This window comes from Enhydra lutris, unplaced genomic scaffold (assembly GCF_002288905.1).
Source record: "Enhydra lutris kenyoni isolate GAN:26980312 unplaced genomic scaffold, ASM228890v2 scaffoldscaffold40, whole genome shotgun sequence".
Classification (NCBI taxonomy): Eukaryota; Metazoa; Chordata; class Mammalia; order Carnivora; family Mustelidae; genus Enhydra; species Enhydra lutris.
Window position 1 is genome coordinate 6,128,507 of NW_019154124.1, and position 20,003 is coordinate 6,148,509.

The following is a 20,003-nucleotide window of genomic DNA, read 5'->3' on the forward strand; positions in this document are numbered from 1 at the left end:
TGCCTGACTTAAGGTAAGGGTGACTCTGGAAATGGTAAAATTAAGTTTAAAACACTGACTTTATCAGTGTTCACCAGGTTCAATCAGTGTAAGTGAGAAGGTATCTGAATCCAGAAATCTCTTTCACACACAGACAACAAATCAGGCTTTGTAAGTCAGGGTAAATAAAAACCTCCTTTTGAAAATTGCTTTTTCCTTTGTCCCTAAAGGGAAACAGACCTTCTCCCTACTGTTTTCTCGGAGTATTTCCTTGAGTAAACTTGTACAGCTCACCCTCGAACAATGAAGAATTTAGGGGTGCCAAAATCCACGTATAATTTTGGTTCCGCCAAACTTAACTACTAATAGCCTGTGATGAACTGAAAGCCTCACTGAAAACAGTTAACATATATTTTGTATGTGATATGTCTTATGTACTATATTATTACAATAAAATAAGCTAAAGAGAATGTTAAGAAAATCATAAGGAAAATACATTTACAGAACTGTATCTACTAAAAAAAAAAAAAAAAAAAACCACAAAAAAAAAACACGCACAAAAACCCCCCAAAACTCCATGTAAGTAATCCTGTGCAGCTCACATTCCACTTGTTCAAGAACCAGCTATAACTGTAATTCCTTTGTCTCCTTAATATAAATGACATCTTTTTAAAAGCTAAGTAACTCTCCTGCCAGTTTACAACCCAAGAAAGTCTTTCTTATGGGCTTTGGGGTCATCTGTTTAAAATGTAAACATCAAAAAGGTGGAGCCCAGATCTCTGAATTTAGCCTCGCCACCTGGTTCTATGTTGTAACCACCTGCTTGTCATAAAGATGCTGAGAGTCTTATTTTTCCTTTGGATAAAAGCAATTAGCTGACACAAATTGCCACGTCAATTACCAGTGAATTTAGGATGAATTATGTGTAAATGGTGCTGTCAAGCCTTTTCTTAAAGACAAGTTACTGTCTTTCTGGAAAACATGCAGGTGGTATGAAATAGATTTTATCTGCCTAGATACATAAAGGGGTGAGAATTCTCTTTTCAATCCCATTAGCTGATTGCCTGGGATGAGCACAGCAATCTAGTTTAATGCTTACTCAACAATAAAACTTTAGTTCTTTTCTGTATTTGTAGAGAGGAATTTCTTGGCTGACAGGAGATTTCATTTTTAATTATTTCTGTAACAACGTCCATGACCGGAAATTTCCCTCCAGAACATCCAGCAAATCCTCAGAATCCCGAATGCACCAATCGGTACTTTTGGACGGCAACCTAACCATGCACTTTTTCGCCGGGAGGGTAGCCTTTCCCACGCAGACAACTGTTTCAAACTGATATGTACATCGGTGTCTGTTATCTCCAGAATCTCTCTGCGACTTTGTATATGAACCGCAGTGACTTCAAGGTACCTCCTCCCTGAGGCTTGGCCGAGAGGAGGCAGAACTACTCCTCCAGCTTTCCTTCTCCCAGGGCAACTGCAGACACAATTTCTTCTACCGCTCCAGGCCCCGCAACACCCACGCCACCGCAGGGAGAATCCCCTTGGTAACACAAAGGCCGGAGCAAGTTTTAACGTGCGGAGCAGTGGACATGCTTTTGAGAAACCCAGCCAATCCTCCGCTGTGACGCCGCACTCAGGCAGGAAAATGTGGGCAACTTTTCATCACGGGATTTTGAACTAAGTGGAGGCAGGAGGCAGCTCAGGACCTTACACGCACCCCATCAAGTGGACGATCAGTCCTCTGCACCTGGCTTCTCCACTTGGCCGTGCTCAGAGCCTCCCGCCCTCCCCTGGCTCGGCTTCTTTGGCCGCGAGCACGAGAAGGTCACGAGCGCCCGCTGTCTTCAACCTTCACTCCAGGGATAACACCCAGCCCCGGTCCGCCGTCCCCCGCCACCTGCCGGGCATCCCGTGGCCTCACCTGCGGAGCTCGAGGGGCGCAGCCGAAACCCGCGGCCACCTTGCCGCTGCCCCCGCGTCAGCTTGTAAATGCAGTAACAGGCCCCGGCCCCGAGGACCAGGCCCGCCGCCACCCAGCCCACGTCCCGGGCGCCGCCCATGCTGCCGGAGGGGCTGGGGCGCAGCGCTGGGCCTGGCGTAGGAGACCCCGGAGCCAGCGGATCCCACCGCCAAGCTAGCGCGAGCCCGCGGAAGAGAAAGGTAATAGCGTCTGAGCTCCGCCTCCCGGAAACGACCCCGCCAGACTAGCAAGACCGCCCCCTGCGGCCCCGGAGCGTCCCGGCGGCTTGGCAGAGGCGGGGCGGGGGGCAGGACTAGTCCAGAGCCTCAGGGACTACGCGACCCGAAGGGACCCCCGCCCCGGAGGCCGCCGCCGCCGCCCGAAGGCGGAGTTCGCTAGCTGCCGCCGGGGCCGAGGCCCGCCTTCCTCCCGCCGCCCTCCCGGCTACTCCCCTACCCCCCGCCCCGCCTAGGGGGCGCGGACCTTATGCCGCAGTGCCCGCCCCTCCCTGCCCCGCGGTTGCCGGGGCAACGCCGGGACGCGCTAGTCCCCGGCCGGGCGCGGCGCCTGCTTCCCGGAACGCGGAGGGCCGGCGGGGAGTTTCAGTGGGGCCTCTGGTCATGGCCTCGCTACGCACTGCCAACCCCCGACTGAGGAACTACTTCAAGGAGAACTACATTCCTCAGGTCTGCGAGGTACTGGAGCCACGTGGCGGCGGAGTTAAAAGGGAGAGGACCCCGGCGATTTCCCAGAGGAGGGGCTGGGGTCTGGCCAGAGAGCGAGTGGAGGGTATGAGGAGCGGAATGGGAGAGGATGAAGTCAGCCTTGAATAGACTGGCCATCTGGGCTGAAGATATAGATCAGAGAGGAGAAGACAGAGGGGGCGATGGTGGCGGAAAGGAGGGAAAGGGTGACATGTTCCCCGGAGAAAGAGCCCAGGGCCCCGGGGACAGAAACCGCAAACTCCAGACTTTAAGGTCTGGTCAAGAGGGGCCTGAGGACCGAGGAGGACCGCGGAAAAAGTGTTCTAGAGACAGAGGAGCAAAATTAGAAGAGTGTGGCTTTATGAAGAGAGTGGGCAGTAGTGTCACCTAAGAGGAGTTATGGTGGATTTGGCACACGGTGAGCCTGTGTGATGAAGGCAGAAGATAGATTTCAGGTAAGCTGAGCGAGTGGACGCTGAGACCTCTACGGAAGGCAGCCAGCCCTTTGCGAAGGGAAGGAGCCCACAGCCGGGATTGCCCTAACCCGAGGAGACTGTACCCTACCCGGTCATTAGGAGGAAGGAGGACAGGAGAGGGGTGCTAGGTAGGTTTTGTTGTTTTGGGGGTAGGAAGCCAAGTAACTTCCATTTTCTCTACAAATATTTGGTGAGATATTTGCTAAGAATGTGTACATTTGGAGGCAGCAGAAGGGGTTTGGAGCAGAGATAAGGTATGTGGAGATTAAGGGGGAGAGAAGTCTAAGGAAGGAAAGAAGAGGAGAGCCAGCCAATGTTGAGAGCCGTGCTCTGGATGGTAAGTCTCTTGTGCAGTTGGGAGGGCAATTTGATAGAGCCTTTCTGAATGGCAATTTAGAAGTATTTGTTAAAATGTTAAGTACATACACCCTTTGACCAAACATTTCACTTCTAGAGATCCACTTCAGACATAGACTTTCACTGTATCTGGAAAGCTGTACAAGGATATTCATTATTGTGAAAATAGCAAATAACATATATGAATAAGGGAATGGGATAGTATATAAAGTATATATGTATTTTTTGAGAAGAAGAGCTTTCCAAGACATACTTTATTTTTTTAAGATTTTATTTAGTTATTTGACAGGCAGAGATCACATGTAGGCAGAGAGGCAGGGAGAGAGAGAGAGGAGGAAGCAGGCTCCCTGCTGAGCAGAGAGCCCGACGTGGGGCTCGATCCCGGGACCCTGGGATCATGACCTGAGCCAAAGGCAGAGGCTTTAACCCACTGAGCCACCCAGGCGCCCCCATATTTTAAGAGAGGAAAAATAATGCAAGTTGCCCCAGAAGTGTCTACTACAATGTAACGACTCTGATTTCGTATACGTATGTATATGTGTGTATATGTATATGTAGGTACATATATCTAGCTACATTTAAGACAATAATGCATGCATAGAACATACGCAAAACTTTTAAAGCAAATGTTTGGGGGGCGGCTTTATTTTTTTTTAATTTTTGCCATATACCTCTGTATTGTTTTAATTTTTTGCTGCTGAGTTTCATTCATGTTTTACTTCCATACAATTATGTTTTGAAAATATGTAGAGAGCATGGTACTCATCTTCCCCACTGAGTGATTTTCTTAAGTAACAGTCAGTAAACCAGATGTAGGTATAAAAATAAGAGTTGACTTCATCCAGGATAGGCGTTTGCCAGACATATAGTTTGGAGGGGTGGTGGTGGCAAAGGAGCTAAGCTTTTTAGAGTGTCTGAGGGATGGGCGGAGGGACTAGGTGGGAAGGGAGAACAGTTCCTTACACTGATATATGGGCAGAAAGTGGAGGTTCCTAAGGATTAAAGAGGGGTAGAGGGAGTAATGGAGGGAGGGAGCTGGAAGAGTAGGAGGGTAGGGGTCAGAAAGTGGAATGTTTATATTTAAGATTTTAGGATCGAGCTCTTCTGAGTGATGACTCCGTCTAGATTGGCTGTGGAGTAGTAGCAGAAGTGGACTTGAGTTGAGGGTCAGGGAACATCAGGGAAGTGATAGCCTCTCCTCATCTTGCTCTCCACTTGCCATAACACTAGGAAGCTGGTAGAGGATCCTTGGTCCCTCCTTTGGGTACAAACCCCCCTTGCTCTCCAGCCTACCACATTGCTCCCAGAGGAGAGAGGCCTTCAGTAGAGCCCTTTGCCTAAGGCGATATTGTCACGAGGAGTCCTTCTCTCACTTCTGGTACCACATTAGCAGTAGGAGCAAGGGAGTGAGTTTTCTGGGGCCCACACTCCCACCTTAACCTGGTTACCTGCTTCCCCTAGGAGACTATCAGGATGAATCGCCCTGTGCCTCTTAAGCCTGCATAGTTCTTCATCTGATCCAATTTGACAGGACTAACGATCTTCTAAAACCCATCTTCTGCAAACTTAGGAAAACGTAATTTTTTTTTCATAGATTTCCTGTATACTCAACCTCTTCTGAATTTCACCTACCTATCTTAAATAAAACCCGAGTATCATTTCCCTGCAAATGCTTGCACAGAGGCTGATTGAAAAACTGAAACAAAACACCCTGCTTGACTTACTGACTTAAATACCGATTCTATTGATTGATACTTGTCATCAGTTTTACAGCATTTTTGACCATTTTCAAATAATGTTTCTACCCAATTCTCTCTTCTTCTTCTGGGACTCCAATCATCAATATGTTAGGCTTTTTTGTTTTTTTTCCCCCCCGTTCTGTTTTTTTCCTTCTTTTTCCCTTTGTGCTCAAGCTTGGATATTTTTCACTGATTGTCTTCAAGTTTTTTGATTCTGTTTTATGCTGTGTCCTGTCTACTATTAAATATATCAAATGGATTCTTAATTTCCAACAGTATGTTTTTCTATTTCAGGATTATCAGTTGATTCTTTTTTATAAATTTTGATGAAAATTTTGCATGTTTTCATCCATTTTATCTATCATTTCCTGTTTTCTTTAAAGTGTTGTTATTTTAAAAATCATTGTTAACATGAATAACTTTGAAGACTCTCTGATTGGGGTAATTGTTGAAACTGAGTGATGGGTTCATAGGCATTCATGATACTCGTTTACTTTCTGTATGTTTGAAGTTTTCCATAATAAAATGTCAAAGGATAGCAATGGCTGGGTGTTTTTTCTCATAATGTACATAGCTAGGGATGGATGCTAGACAGGTTTGATTGGGCTGTGTAGTTCTTTTCTATTTGCTCGTTGTATCAGTTATCCATTGCCTTGTAATACAGCTGCAAAATTTAGTGGCTTAAAGCAGCAAGAATCATTTCGTTTACTCAAAAATCTGAATTCCGAAAGGTTTTTCAGGGAGAGCTTGTCTCTGCTCCATGTGGTACCATCTGGGGTGGATGAACAGGAGTTAAAGACCTACTTCAAGATGGTTTGCTCACATACCTGGCAAGTTGGTGCTGGGCGTTGGTTGGGGGCGGAGGGTCAGCTATGTCTGTGAGCCAGGAGGCTTGGTTTCTCCATATGGGCCCCTTCATGAGCAACTTGGACTTCCACACAGTATGGCAGCTCGGTTCTAAGAGCAAGCATCTCCAGAGAACTAGGTAGAAGTTATACCACCATGTGTGACCTCGGCTCAGAAGTCAACATAACATTATTTCACCGAGATTTAAGAGGAGGGAATATAGACCCCACTTCGTGATGGGAGGCATATTAAAGTCACGTTGTGACAATAGCCCGTGGGATGGGAGATATTGTCATGGCCATACAATTAGCCACACGTGGCTTGCTCATACAAGGGGAATCTGGGATCAAGTTGTAGTTACAAGCATTATGTGGACAAATAAGATGGGAATCACAGCAGTGTCACCCAGTAAGTGGGTTTCAACCCTTCTACATATTTATCCCTTCTTTTCCTCTTCCCTTTCTGTGTTCCCCAGGAGTAGATATACATTGGACATTAAAAATTTGCCCACACAATATGCGTTTCCCTCTTCCTTCTAATAGTTCTTATATTCTTCTATAACCTCCTTCCCCACATAGACCATATGCTTCAGGGAAACTGACTATCTCTGTCCCTGGTGGTCCAGCCCTTATTGGCTTACAATAAGGTTCTCTGGCCACAGTGTGACAATGTGGGTGGTGGTAATCATGAGAGAAGGCAAGATGTGATCAGGCCAGTTGATGTCAGGTTGCTGGTTGGAGTGCCAGGACAGAGATATACCATCTCTGGATGTCCATAGGGAAGTGTGCAGCCCTGGGAGCCACTGCCGATTATCCCGTGCCCACAAGGAGAAATAGTTTGGGGTTCCTAGAGGTTTGTACACCCATCTCAAAGACCGTTGGATTGTATGTTCAACTCATGTTAGTCAGGTAACATTTTTTGAACAACAGATCAGGGTCTTAGCACCAGCCAGCCTTTTTATCTTGGGGGACAGCAAGAGTGGTAAGGAGGGGACGTCAGACCACTCCATCAGCGAATGTTTGCTGGGCATCTACCATGTGCTAGTAGAAAATTCCTCAATGGCTTTAGGCACTTGGAGCTGTGAATCTGAAGCTGTCTTTAGCCCAGATGTTTCTCTGGCATTCTCTGTGCATTTATCTATTTGGGTGTCCTGTGAAACACTAAAGAAACATAAATGGGTGAAGTTAATTTTAATAATATATTTTATAAAACCAATCTGTCCAGAATATAATCATTTCAACATGGACTCAATATAAATAGAATCATATTAAGTCTTCAAAATTGGGTGTTTATTTTACAGTTAAACAGCCCATCTCAATTTGGACTAGCCATGTCTGAAGTACTCAATAGCCACATGTAATTAGCTCCTACTATATTAGATGGTGCAGGTCTAGACTACATTAACATATTTAATAAGCTAAGGAAAATTACCCTGGACCCGGAAATGATCATTGTGTCTCTAAGGTTGTACTTTTCAAGGGCACAAGGCTTCTAGAACTTCAGGAAAAGCCTGAGTGGCACAGTGAGGGTGGAGGGGCAGTCTAATGGCCAATCAACATGGTTTCCTCCTTCCCAGTGATCAGCGGGGTCACATGTGGGACAGCTGTTCTCACACACACCAAAGGAAATTGATGTCTATTTTCAAATCTAAAAAATAGATTTTTATTGTGAAAATGAAAAAAGTGATAAAAGCATTCTATCGATTGAAATTCTGTCTACCCAGATTCCTATGTTGAGACCTAATCTCCCATATCATGGTATTGGAAATGAGGCCTTTGGGAGTTGATTAGGTCATGAGGTAAAGCCCTCATGAATGGGATTAGTGCCTTTATAATGGAGGCCTGAGGGACAGCTCTCTCCCGTCCATCATATGAGGGCACTGTGAGAAGTCTGTGAACCAGGAAGCACCTTCCACCAGACACAGCATCTTCCTGTACTTGGATCATGGACTTCCCAGCTTCCAGAAATAAGTTTCTATTGAGAAGTTTCTGTTTTTTATAAGTCACTCAGTCTATAGAGTTCTATTACAGCAGCCTGACTGGACAAACTGTTGATGTGGTTTGTTGTTTCAAACCACAAACCCCTTTAAACCCATAGTGGAGGGGTGCCTGGGTGGCTCTGTCAGTTAAGCATCCGACTCTTGATTTTGTTTTCTTTTTTCTTTTTTTTAAGATTTTATTTATTTGACAGAGAGAGATCACAAGTAGGCATAGAGGCAGGCAGAGAGAGAGGGAGGAGGAAGCAGGCTCCCTGCCTAGCAGAGAGCCTGATGTGGGACTCGATCCCAGGACCCTGAGATCATGACCTGAGCTGAAGGCAGAGGCTTAACCCACTGAGCCACCCAGGCAGCCCCCAACTCTTGATTTTGGCTCGAGTCTTGATCTCGGGGTCATGAGATCAAACCCTGACTTGGGCTCTGTGGTGGGTGTGGAGCCTGCCTAAGATTCGATCTCTCCCTCTGCCCCTCCCCCCACCCACCCTGGTGCTCATGTGTTCTCTCTCTCTCTCTCTCTCAACAAAACAAACAAAACAAAATAAAATAAACCCCATAGCTGAGAAGGACTCTAGGGGAGACTTTTGGTGACACAGATGGAGATTCAACAAGTGGCCTTGGTTCAGTCCTTCTGAAGTTCTCATTCTCTGGGGTTGTCTCTCTTTGGATACTGTTATAGCTACCTCCCTAATCCTATCTAGATGAAGCCCATCGCAATAAAGGACAAATAAAATGTATGCAAAATCAGAGATGGCTGGTGTCTTAGTTTGCCTGGGCTGCCATAATAAAATACCATTGTATTGGGGCGCTTAAGTCACAGAAATTTGTCTTCTCATAGTTCTGGAGCTCAAAGTGTGAAATGAGGGTGCCCACATGGGTGGGTTCTGGTGATGGCACCCATCTTGACTCGCAGACACCTGCCTTCTCACTGTGTCCTCCCATGGCAGAGAGAGAGCAAGCTAGCTAGCTGGTGTCTCTTTTTATAACAGTGCTAATTCTATCATGAGGACCCTATTCTCATGACTTCATCCAGCCCTGAACACCTTCTAGAGGTCCCATCTCCAAATATCATCACACTGAACACATAAATTTTGAGGGAACACAATTAGCCCGTAACAGCTAGTCAGTGGAAGAAAACTCCTATTTAACCGCACTGGCAAAACAAAGTGTGGATGAAATGAATTACTGTTTTCCAGCCATCAAATCAACAAAAATTAGAATTTTATAATTATCAGTGCTTGCAAGGTAAAATGGACACTCCTATTGGCTGTTAATGAGAGTATAAATTGATAATACCTTTTTAGAAAGCAATTTTGAGACATGTATGAAGAGCTTCAAAACATACCTCCTGGGGCCTGGGTGGCTCAGTGGGTTAAGCCTCCGCCTTCAGCTCAGGTCATGATCTCAGGGTCCTGGGATTGAGCCCCCGCATCGCATCGAGCTCTCTGCTCAGCAGGGAGCCTGCTTCCTCCTCTCTCTCTGCCTGCTTCTCTGCTTACTTGTGATCTCTGTCTGTCAGATAAGTAAATAAAATCTTTAAAACAAACAAAAAACCCCCATACCTCCTGATTCTATATTCTTGCAATCTATCCTAACAAAGTAGTCAGAGATGAAGATATGTACATTTCATCATTAATAGTGAAAATATTACATCATATAATTTTTAATAATGGGACAAATTTTGAAACAACTTAGATCGCCAACCATTTAGAAGTTATAAAAATTTATGGTACTATTTTTTGTAGTAGATTACCAACCAACCTCAATACATGATTTTTTTTTTTTTAATTTTTAAAGAAGATTTTATTTATTTATTTATTTATTTGGGAGAGAGAGCATGAATGTGGAGGGAGGGGCAGAGGGAGAGGGAGAAGCAGACTCTCCCCTGAACAGGGAGCCTGACACTGGACGCCATCCCAGGACCCTGAGATCATGACCTAAGCTGAAGGCAGACGCTTAACTGATTGAGCCACCCAGGCGCCCCAGTACATGATGTTTTGAAGAATTTTGACCAGACATGGAAAAATGTTTCATAACCAAGAAAAAAAAAGGGATAACCCCCCGAAAAAGATATACAATAACAATACATAATCCTCATTTTAATTTGTAAAACTATAATTTTAAAATTTAATTTGTAAAAAATATATGCATTGTGAAAGACTGGTTAAGAGTTTTATTAGAGGTTATTTCTGGTGGGCAGGATGATGGTTGATTTTTATTTTCTTCTTTATATTTTCTCTGAATTTTCCAAATTGCATAGACCATATACTATTTTTATAATCAGAAAAAAATGTTCATATATTAAAAGAAAATACTGAAATGCTGGCCTAAATATAGGAAAAAATACCCCCTTTTTTGCTTTTGCATACTGTTACCAAATAAACTAGAAAGCAATAAAGAGCACAGGGAGCAGAAAAGCATTTATTACTGGGAAGCTCTGGTTTCTCATCCCAGGTGCAGCTGGCTGGCCTGTTGCAGGCCTGTGTCTGGTCTCCCTGGGATGAGATCCCTTTGGCTCTGGCCGCATGACTGAGGTCTCCTGGACACCTCATTCCTAGATGGCTCAATGTCTGCCCCAACTAGCACCTTCATAAAACCCTCTCACTTTTGGTTCAGTTTGCAGGCAGGCCTGTGTGTGCCTAATTGCATGCTGGTAGATTCCAAAGGTTTTTTGGTTCTGTGTTAGCAGAATCCCAGGCTTGTCCTGACTCCTAGGAGGAATGTTCTACGGCCGGAGAAGGGGCATTGGGAGAAGAGAGCTCTGTTTCTTCCCTTTCCACCCATCCTGCAACATCAAAGAACAGTTCTGGTCCTATGTGCATATATTTTGGGATTCTCATGAACTTGGAGCGGGGGGGAGGGGGATTAAAGATTTTTTTTTTTTCTGATTTCACAAAATGAATTTGAAATCACTATGATTAATCACCACAGTTGTTTTCTGTCCCAAAATAATATCCCCCTCCATGGTTCATAGCCTCATGTTGCAACAAGCTGGTCTATTTCCATCATGGACCACCAGTATCTAATATGCCTTCCATGTAATCTACATGTCCTGTTTGTACAAGAGATAGAAACATTGAGAAATAGAAGGGTTGTTTTTTTTTTTAAGACCTTGGAGGCTAGTATTTTTTAAACTTTAATTCTCGGTTTGAAATAAATGAACTGATTGATCAAATACTTGTAAATCTGGGCAATGAAAGTTTTACTCTCTATATACCATTTTAAATTCAGGAAAAGTATATTTTAGAAATTCAAAGGTTTTTTAAAAATGTCTGCCTGTGGAGACTCAGAGCCTGCACCTAGATGGAACTGTGGGAAAACTGAGAATTGTCTTTTGGTTCTTCAGTCACTGAGATATTTCTGAGAACTCTGAAATACTCACCCCACCACTGTGCACATCTCCTTGGATATATTCCTTACAAGAAACATTTGTATTTATTTATTTATTTATTTATTTATTTAAGACTTTTTAAAAGATTTTATTTATTTATTTCACAGACAGAGATCACAAGTAGGCAGAGAGGCAGGCAGAGAGAGAGGAGGAAGCAGGCCCCCCACTGAGCAGAGAACCCGATGCAGGACCCCAGGATCTTGAGCTGAGCTGAAGGCAGAGGCTTTAACCTACTGAGCCACCCAGGCACCCCGAGACATTTGTATTTAAAAATATATTAAGATAGGGGCAATAAACGATGAAGCCTTATTGGTAGAATTTGGTAGAATTTCAGACATACTTTGTCAGTAATATTTAGAGATCAGTTTCTCTCTCTGTTTTCTACTAGTCAGGAGCGAGCACACTGCGTACAGACAAGGCCTAACCCATGGGACCAGAGATGGGGGAGATACTATGAGTAAAGTGTCTACCAAATGATTAAACATCTACATGTAGTGGCTGTCTGTGAGAGCGGAAAAGTGTTCTTCAAACCTAAGATCGCATTTCTGTTTAAGACTCAGTTTGCAAAACTAGATATTCCCAGCAGAGGGCGTATTTAAGTTACAAATCATGATCCTTATGCAAAGTTTTCTATTTTTAGAAATACTATAAAACTTTTTAAATTTTTATGATATTTATGTTTTATGTTTCTCTCATGATTGATCCCAATTTGTACATAAATGCAATTTTAAAAATATTGCATTTATTTTATAAATATATAAACGCAATTTTTAATAAATTTATTTTATTTTATTTAATAAATTTATTATAAATTTATTTATATAATGAATTTATTATAAATTTATTATAAATTTAATATATTTTAATATATAATACATTTTAATATTTAATATATTTTAATAAGTAATATATTATATATTTATAATATATATTATAAATATTTTATGAATTTATTTTAAATTTATTTTATAAATACATAAATGGAATTTAAAAAATATTGCATTTATTTCTATATCACATAGACTATTCCTGGGTATTTTCTTTTAGGGACTAACAGCTGCAAATATTTGCTAGAGAGTCAAGAATGAGGAGCTATTGGCTATGGGAGCAAGAGACTGACAGTCAGTGTGGGACAGAAGGAACTGGATACCCTGACTCATTTTATGGGACCTTGGGGCTAACAGGTTGTGGCTTCTCTTGAGAGCAGTTATGTTTGCTGAGTTCCCTTAGCCCAGCCCCCCATTTCACAGATGTAGTTCCAGAGGCAAGTTCGTGGAACACTTAAATAACCAAAAAAGTATATAATAATTTTTTTCTCCAGTAGCAATTCACTTGTCTAGGGATTCCACAGCTGGTGGGTGCCTCCCTGTCGGGCCTGGTGCAATCCAGCAGGTATCAGAATCCTTATCTTGCTCTCACCTCATGGAGACTCTCTCCTCACATGTCCGCTTTGCCTTAAAACCCCTCAAGGGGCATCTTCCTCTCCCTTAGGTCCCTCCTGAATGGCCAAAGTCAGCTGACCCTTTTCAATAATCTTCACTATATTTTCAGTTATGGAGTTTCTAAAGTAAAAACAAAAAACAAAAAACAAAACCAAACAAACCCTCTATTTAAATGTCAAGAAGACACAGAAACTTTTGTATTTTCACATTTTTAACTTATTAACTTTCACAGAAACAAATTAAGAGGTCCCCTCAAATGACACAATGGCATGCCAACTCCATTTCTACCAGAGGTGGGGATGGCAAGTGTTTGTGAGATGTCACTTGGGGCTTGACTGGGGGGGCTTAGGGAGGTACAAGAGACTTTGAACAGAGACTTAAACCTATTCCAGGGCTCCGCCTGGGTGGCTCAGTTGGTTAAGCATCTGCCTTCAGCTCAGCTCAGGTCATGGTCCCAGGGTCCTGGGATGGAGCCCCCCATCGTGCTCCCTGTTCAGTGGGGAGCCTACTTCCCTATCCCCTGCTCATGCTCTCTCTCTCTCTCTCTCTCTCTCGCTGTCATATAAATAAATAAATTCTTTAAAAAAGAAAAAAAGAAACTTAAACCTATTCCTAAGGAAAGAGGTTTCTGTAACTTTGTGATTCTGACATTGCATTTTTAAAAGCAATATTCATCTAAAAAAAAAAAAAACGAACAAGGTGAAAGCTATATGTTGGTTACTCTGCCATCTATTTATTTATTTAAATATTTTATTTATTTGAGAGAGAGAGCACACAAGCTGGGGGAGGGACAGAAGTAAAGGGAGAAGCAGATTCCCCACTGAGCAAGGAGCCCAATCTGGGGCTTGATCTCATGACCCTGGGACCATACCCTGAGCTGAAGCCAGACCCTTAACTAACTGAGCCACCCAGGCACCCTATTCTACCATAAAAGAAGAACATGTTTGTGGGTTTGTATATGCATAAAATATTTCCAGATAGATAATGTGGGAAAAAAATCCCTCAAGTTCTGGAGGAAGATACACATGTGGACAATTTTGTGTGAGTGCATGCTATGTGCAAGGGAGGAGCCTGAGTTTGTAGTTTAAAAACCTGAGTTTGTAGTTTAAAAACCTACTCACTCTGTGAATCACCTGGCCCTTCTTTGCCTCATCTGTGAAACCCAGAAGCAAGAATATACCCTCTAAAAGTCCAGGTCATCCCTAATGGGGTATTAGGGAGCAAAATGAGCCATGAAGTTCTGATGATTGGCCTTTGGCCACGTGATTGATCTTGCTGGGGTTTGATCATGAATGGCCTAGAGGATTCTAGAGGAGGACCCAGTCCCAGGTCTTGGTATAGAATTCCGGCTTCTTCACAGAATGGCTATGTCTGCTTTTCTCTCACCTGAACCCTTTACTCCAGCCAAACGGGTCTACACCCATGAGGCTTTGCTCTTGCCAAGAGAAAGACTCTACCTGTAAACCTTCTGCCCATTCCTTGACCCTTGGAAGTTTCTCCAACTATTGAGGGCTTCACAAGCCTTTTGCAATCACTTTATCTTTGCACTCATGAAACAATTAATTTTTGCTTTGCTACACAGGCCCTTAGTATATTTTACCATACTTACCTGCATATCTGAAAAGACTTGCTCTCAGGGTGCCTGGCTGGCTCAGTCGGTGGATGGAACATGCAACTCTTGATCTCAGGGATGTGAGTTCAAGCCCCATGTTGGGTGTAAAAACGTTTTAAAAATAAAATCTTGAAAAAAATAAGGACTTGTTCTCTTAAGTGTTTTATATCTACCCACAGTTCTCAGAGACATTTTACTGTCTTATTATTTATGTTTAAACTATTCTATCAAGTTCTCTCTCCTAATCATTTCCCCCCAAATACATTTGTCCTAATCTTTTCCATTAGGCTTGGTATGAAATCAATGAAATCAATCCCTCTGTCATCCCACTGGCTTTGAGTGGTACAAGGGAACAGTTTTGAATTTCTTTGAATTTGAATTTCTTTTCTCTTTGCTCAAGTCTTTCCCTCTAATGGAGGTAAGAATTAGCAGTGGAACGGTTAAAAATAGTAATGGCTTGTTATCATTATTATATAATAATATATTATCATTATTATCTATTGAGTACTTATTTTATGCTAGACACTATTCAAAGTACTTTACATATATTAGTTCACCTAATTTTCATGATAGCCTATGACATATGTACCTTTATGATCCCATGTATAGGTAAGGAAACAGGAACAGAGGAGTAACTTGGTCCAAGGTTCCACATTAGAAGATTGCAGATCCAGGATTTAAACCCAGTGGACTCCAGCTACTGCATTATCTTGTTCCTTGAAAGATGGGTAGTAGTAGAAAGGAGTAGAAACAATGTCCTGGGGATGCCTGGGTGGCACAATCTGTTTCAGCTCTTGGTTTTGGCTCAGGTCATGATCTCCGGGTCGTGAGATCGAGCCCCACGTTGGCCTCCATGCTCAGCTCAGAGTCTGCTTAAGACTCTCCCTTTCATTCTGCCCCCAGCCTCTAAAATAAATCAATAAAACCTTAAAAAATAGAAAAAAGAAAAAAAAAAAGAAACAATTGCCCTGAATAAACCTACGTTCGTCATCAGTTCCCAGACACCTTTCAGAGTATTTGAAAAATATTGGGAATGGAGTTAGGCAGAACCAAAAGAAAGTGGAGGATTGCACACTTATTTTGTGAAACTTGGTCTTTTTTGTCCTTCATTGTGTAAGTTTTCACTAAGAAACTAGCCTTGATAAAGCCCTAATTGATGTTTTCTGAGAGTGAGTGTAAGTTTTCACTAAGAAACTAGCCTTGATAAAGCCCTAATTGATGTTTTCTGAGAGTCAAACATTCATCTTGTGGGAATGTTTGCATATTTTGCCTCTGCTTATAAAGACCAAACCAGCGGTTTCATAATTTTTATTTTCATTGGGCAGAAAAAAAAGCTATTGGTTCACTAGTTATGGTTTTCTTATTAGCACAGGGCTATGTAGCATTCACGCGTTAATTCTATAAAGCCTCAGTCTGTTTTATTTTGCCCAGCAAGAAAATAAACAATGAGATTTCTTACCCAGAAGGTGAACATTTGAACTCTGCTAGTTCCTTATGCCTCTACTAGCGTTCCAGAGACTTACCTTTTAACTTGATTTGACTTCTGCAGGGACTGTCATTTTCTAATCTGTGGAACTTAGAAATATAAAGAAACAAGTAATTTCTCATATTCATTAATTAGATCCTAACTTAAAAAAAAATCACCTCAATGCTGCGCTCCATTTAGGCCCTAGTTCTCAGACTTTAGTGTGTTTAAGAATCACCTGGGGAGCTCCTCAAAATGCTGCTCCCGGGGCCCCATCTTCACTTGTTCAACCCCCAGGTGATTCTGAGGTAAATGTTCTCGGGGTGCTATAACAGAATGAATGAAGTGGCTAGCGGTGGGAAGTAGAGAAACTCAGTATTCTGGGGACTCAGGCCCTAAAGTGCCAGAAGGCAGAAGGGCCTGTCGTCAGGACTGTTCAGGGAGCTGTTGGATGTCTGGCCTCTGGGTAATAGACTTCAGCCCTTAGGTCACAGAATACTATTTACATTCATCTTGCAACTGCGATGAGAATCACTGACTTCTTGTGCAATTATATTCTCTGGCTCTGGGGGAGAAAGAAATCAGTCAGGGGTCTTCATCCTTAAAAAGGGTAGAACCCACTGATCAAAAGTCTTCAATTTGGCTACAAATCTCTGTTCACATAAGGGAAAACACTAAGCAGCAACCCTATTGTGTCGTTGACAATGGGTTTTTCTTTCAATAGTAAAGGGAAGCATTTTAGTTTGACTTCAACAAAATACTAACACTGGATAAAAAGAGGGGGCACGTTGACCTAAAAAACTGTCACATTATTTAACTTTGTAATTGTAGGAGAGAAGCCCATCTGCTGTTTAGTAAGAACACACAAATCCAGGAAGAGTGATTTGTTTCATTTTCCCTAGGCTCTGTTATGCGGCCTACTTATTACATGTCCTGAGGATCCGCTGAAATATTTACAGAAAATGATCATTACTATCATGGAAAATGGTCTTGAAAGTCTTCTCTGGTGAGTATTGCTTTGCTTTACAGTAGGGAGATATTTTATTTTGAAGGTAAAGCCCTCATCGTGTGGTAATGAAAGAGGTCTTGCCAACAAATGCTTCCATTTTCAAGATGGCTGAAGAATCCCTCCACAGGCTTGGAAGTCCCAAAGACGTTAATAGGAACAGTTTGCCCACTGGTTCTTAACTGAGAAATACAGCCTTCTCTCATCAATCACGTCCTCACAGGGCAGATATTTCAAGTTGGGGGTGAAGAAAGGGAGGTATGCCCTCTTGGGACGCACAGCAAAATCTTGAGGAGGGGGTAGTTTGAAAAAGCCCCGCAGGTGATTTTGATATGCTTCTCCCCAAAGTGTCTCTTCCTTCCCCTCCACCCATGGAATCACTGATTCAAATTGCTGATTTAATGATAAAACTAACGACTATGAAATGAAATGTCTTCCTCTGTTTGACGATTTTATTAAAGGGATATGTGCATCGATCCATCAATGAGGCCAAAAATTCGGAGATTGTCTGAAACTTACATGGAGCAGCTCTTTGGACTGGATGATCAGCTGGTCAGTATTAGTAATCAAACATTTAAAAATAAGTTTTGTTGGAAGTTCTCAAATGGCATTAGATTTTATAACATGTATGAGGTCAAAGTGTTTTGGAATTGGAGGCATTCAGAAGAGTGAAGGAACATCACACACACACACACACACGCGCGCGCGCGCGCACGTGCACACACCCACCCTCAGAACCACGTTCATAGTAACCTCCCCAAACTTTCAAGAAGCATTTACCAAGCTTTTATTCTTTCACTTCTGAGAAAATCTTTATATTTCTTCCTTTCCTCTTTCTCCTCCTCCTCCTCTCTCGCATCTTTATAATGATAAACACAGCATTATGCAAAACTTTAAAGGAGGATATTTTCTTTCTGTTCTAATCTACTTCCTTCTGTCTTCTACCCTTCTCCGTTTTCTTTGCCATCTGCCCCGGTATTATGCTTCTAAAGATAGGGCCAGATATTAATGAGGTCCAACTTAAAAGCCAGACCTGATTGTTTTTTGTTTTTTGAGATTTTATTTATTTGAGAGACAGCGGGAGAGGGAACACAAGCCCGGGGAGTGGGAGAGGGAGAAGCAGGTTCCCTGCTGTGCAGGGAGCCCGATGCCGGGCTGCCGGGCTTGAACCCAGGACCCTAGGATCATAACCTGAGCTGAAGGCAGACACTTAACGACTGAGTCACCCAGGCGGCCCCCAGACCCGATTGTTAATGAAAGGAATGACCAACTCCAACAACTGGTTTTGACCTTGTAAAGAGGGCAAGGAAGTAATTCAGGACATGGAGTCTTTTAGAACAAACACTATGTATCTGAGAGAAGCTAAAATAGCAAAAGGCATGTGGGGAGAGAGATACCAACGCAAATTACGTGTGGGTAGAACTGCGTGTGATACCTCTAGATCCCGGGCTGATGTCTTGGAAAGTAGAGGGCAGCACTTGGGAGTTGCAGGTGACATCAGGCACTGAAAGGTAGATTCAGAGCCCTGGTCACGGTGGATGCTGAGAGCCAGATCAGTCTGAGGCATCAGTGGGAAGGCCGGGTGAAGGGTAGCACAGGCTTCTAATCAGGTGTCTGCAATAGAGAGAGAGCAATGGAGGCATAGGATATTTCTGCGAAGGCTGGGATGATTCAGAGGACCAGCATGCTGGGAAGAACCCACAGGATGAATCCTAGTTGATCTGCATCATGGTGTGTGGATGCCTTAACGACTTCACTTTATCAGCCATGGACTCTATCTACTATCAAGTGCAGATATCTGCAAACTGTATTCTTGGAGGTCTTTTGTGGGGGTTCACCTCAGGAGCTGAGGGGGAGACCCAGGAAATGGGATTCTAGGTCTCTCATCCTTGCCTTACACTCTAGAATAATTCCACTTTGAGTATAATGTCATATGAGAAAAGCTTAAACATCATTGCGATAAGATACTAAAATTACTAACAATCTGGGGTAGAAGGGTAACGGGGTCTACCTCATTGTCAATATCTTGAAAGTGACTTTATGAAATATAATCAGATTGTGCCCAATGGGTAGCTAGAAACCTATAGAGAATCTTTTCAAGAATTGCAGGGAATTCTGAGAAACCATAGTTTTATTAGAAAAGGAATTCTCAGAGATATTTCATGATGTTGAATGTACAAAGGGAAAACTATGGGAAGCTTATCTGGACTTAGAAGAGAGTATGACAACTCACCAAGGCATAGAAAAAAATGCCGACTTCATATTATAAGGTAGGAAAAATAGAAACTAGATGTGACTTCACAAAAGGTAAATCTCCAGGTGCCTAGGATTGCTGGGTTAGAGGGCTCAGCCACAGTTGAAAATATATTAATTTATTTCCCCTTCACCCTCAGAGAAAAATGAAAAAAAATTTTTTACAAAGAATACTTTAATCCTTAAAGTTTCCAATATTTTCAATTACAATATAGCAAATATCAGCTTTGTTGTTTTTTTTTTTTTTTCCATTTTTCTTTCCCATACAGTTTCTTATACAGCTATAATTGCTGGTAAGAGAGTTTTTAATGTTTTGACAAAACATTGTTTTCTTTATAATTTTTTTACTATATTATGTTAGTCACCATACAGTACATCATTAGTTTTTGATGTAGTGTTCCATGATTCATTGTTTGCGTATAACACCCAGTGATCCATGCAATATGTGCCCTCCTTAATACCCATCACTGGGCTCACCCATCCCCACACCACCATTCCCATTCCTCTAAAACCCTCAGTGATTTCCAGAGTCCATAGTCTCTCATGGTTCCTCTCCCCTCTCTGATTTCCCCCCTTTGTTTTTCCCTTCCTTCTCCTAATGTCCTCCATGCTATTCCTTATGTTCCACAAATAAGTGAAACCATATGATAATTGTCTTTCTCTGTTTGACTTATTTCATTTGGAATAACCTCCCCCAGTTCCGTCCATGTTGATGCAAATATTGGGTATTCATCCTTTCTGATGGCTGAGTAATATTCCATTGTATATATGGAGATC

At 42.5% G+C, this 20,003-nt stretch overlaps 1 protein-coding gene across 2 annotated transcripts in view; it reads right to left on the reverse strand.

Annotated features, from left to right (window-relative positions):
- Positions 1-2,214, reverse strand: part of LOC111155343 (armadillo repeat containing 10) — a 37,082-nt gene extending 34,868 nt beyond the window's left edge. For both annotated transcript variants that reach the window (XM_022515495.1, XM_022515494.1), the window contains exon 1: positions 1,904-2,214. In XM_022515495.1, the coding sequence (XP_022371203.1) occupies positions 1,904-2,042 (139 nt within the window). In that variant the 5' untranslated portion in view covers positions 2,043-2,214. The remainder of the gene's footprint in view (positions 1-1,903) is intronic.
- Positions 2,215-20,003: the final 17,789 nt, after the last annotated feature.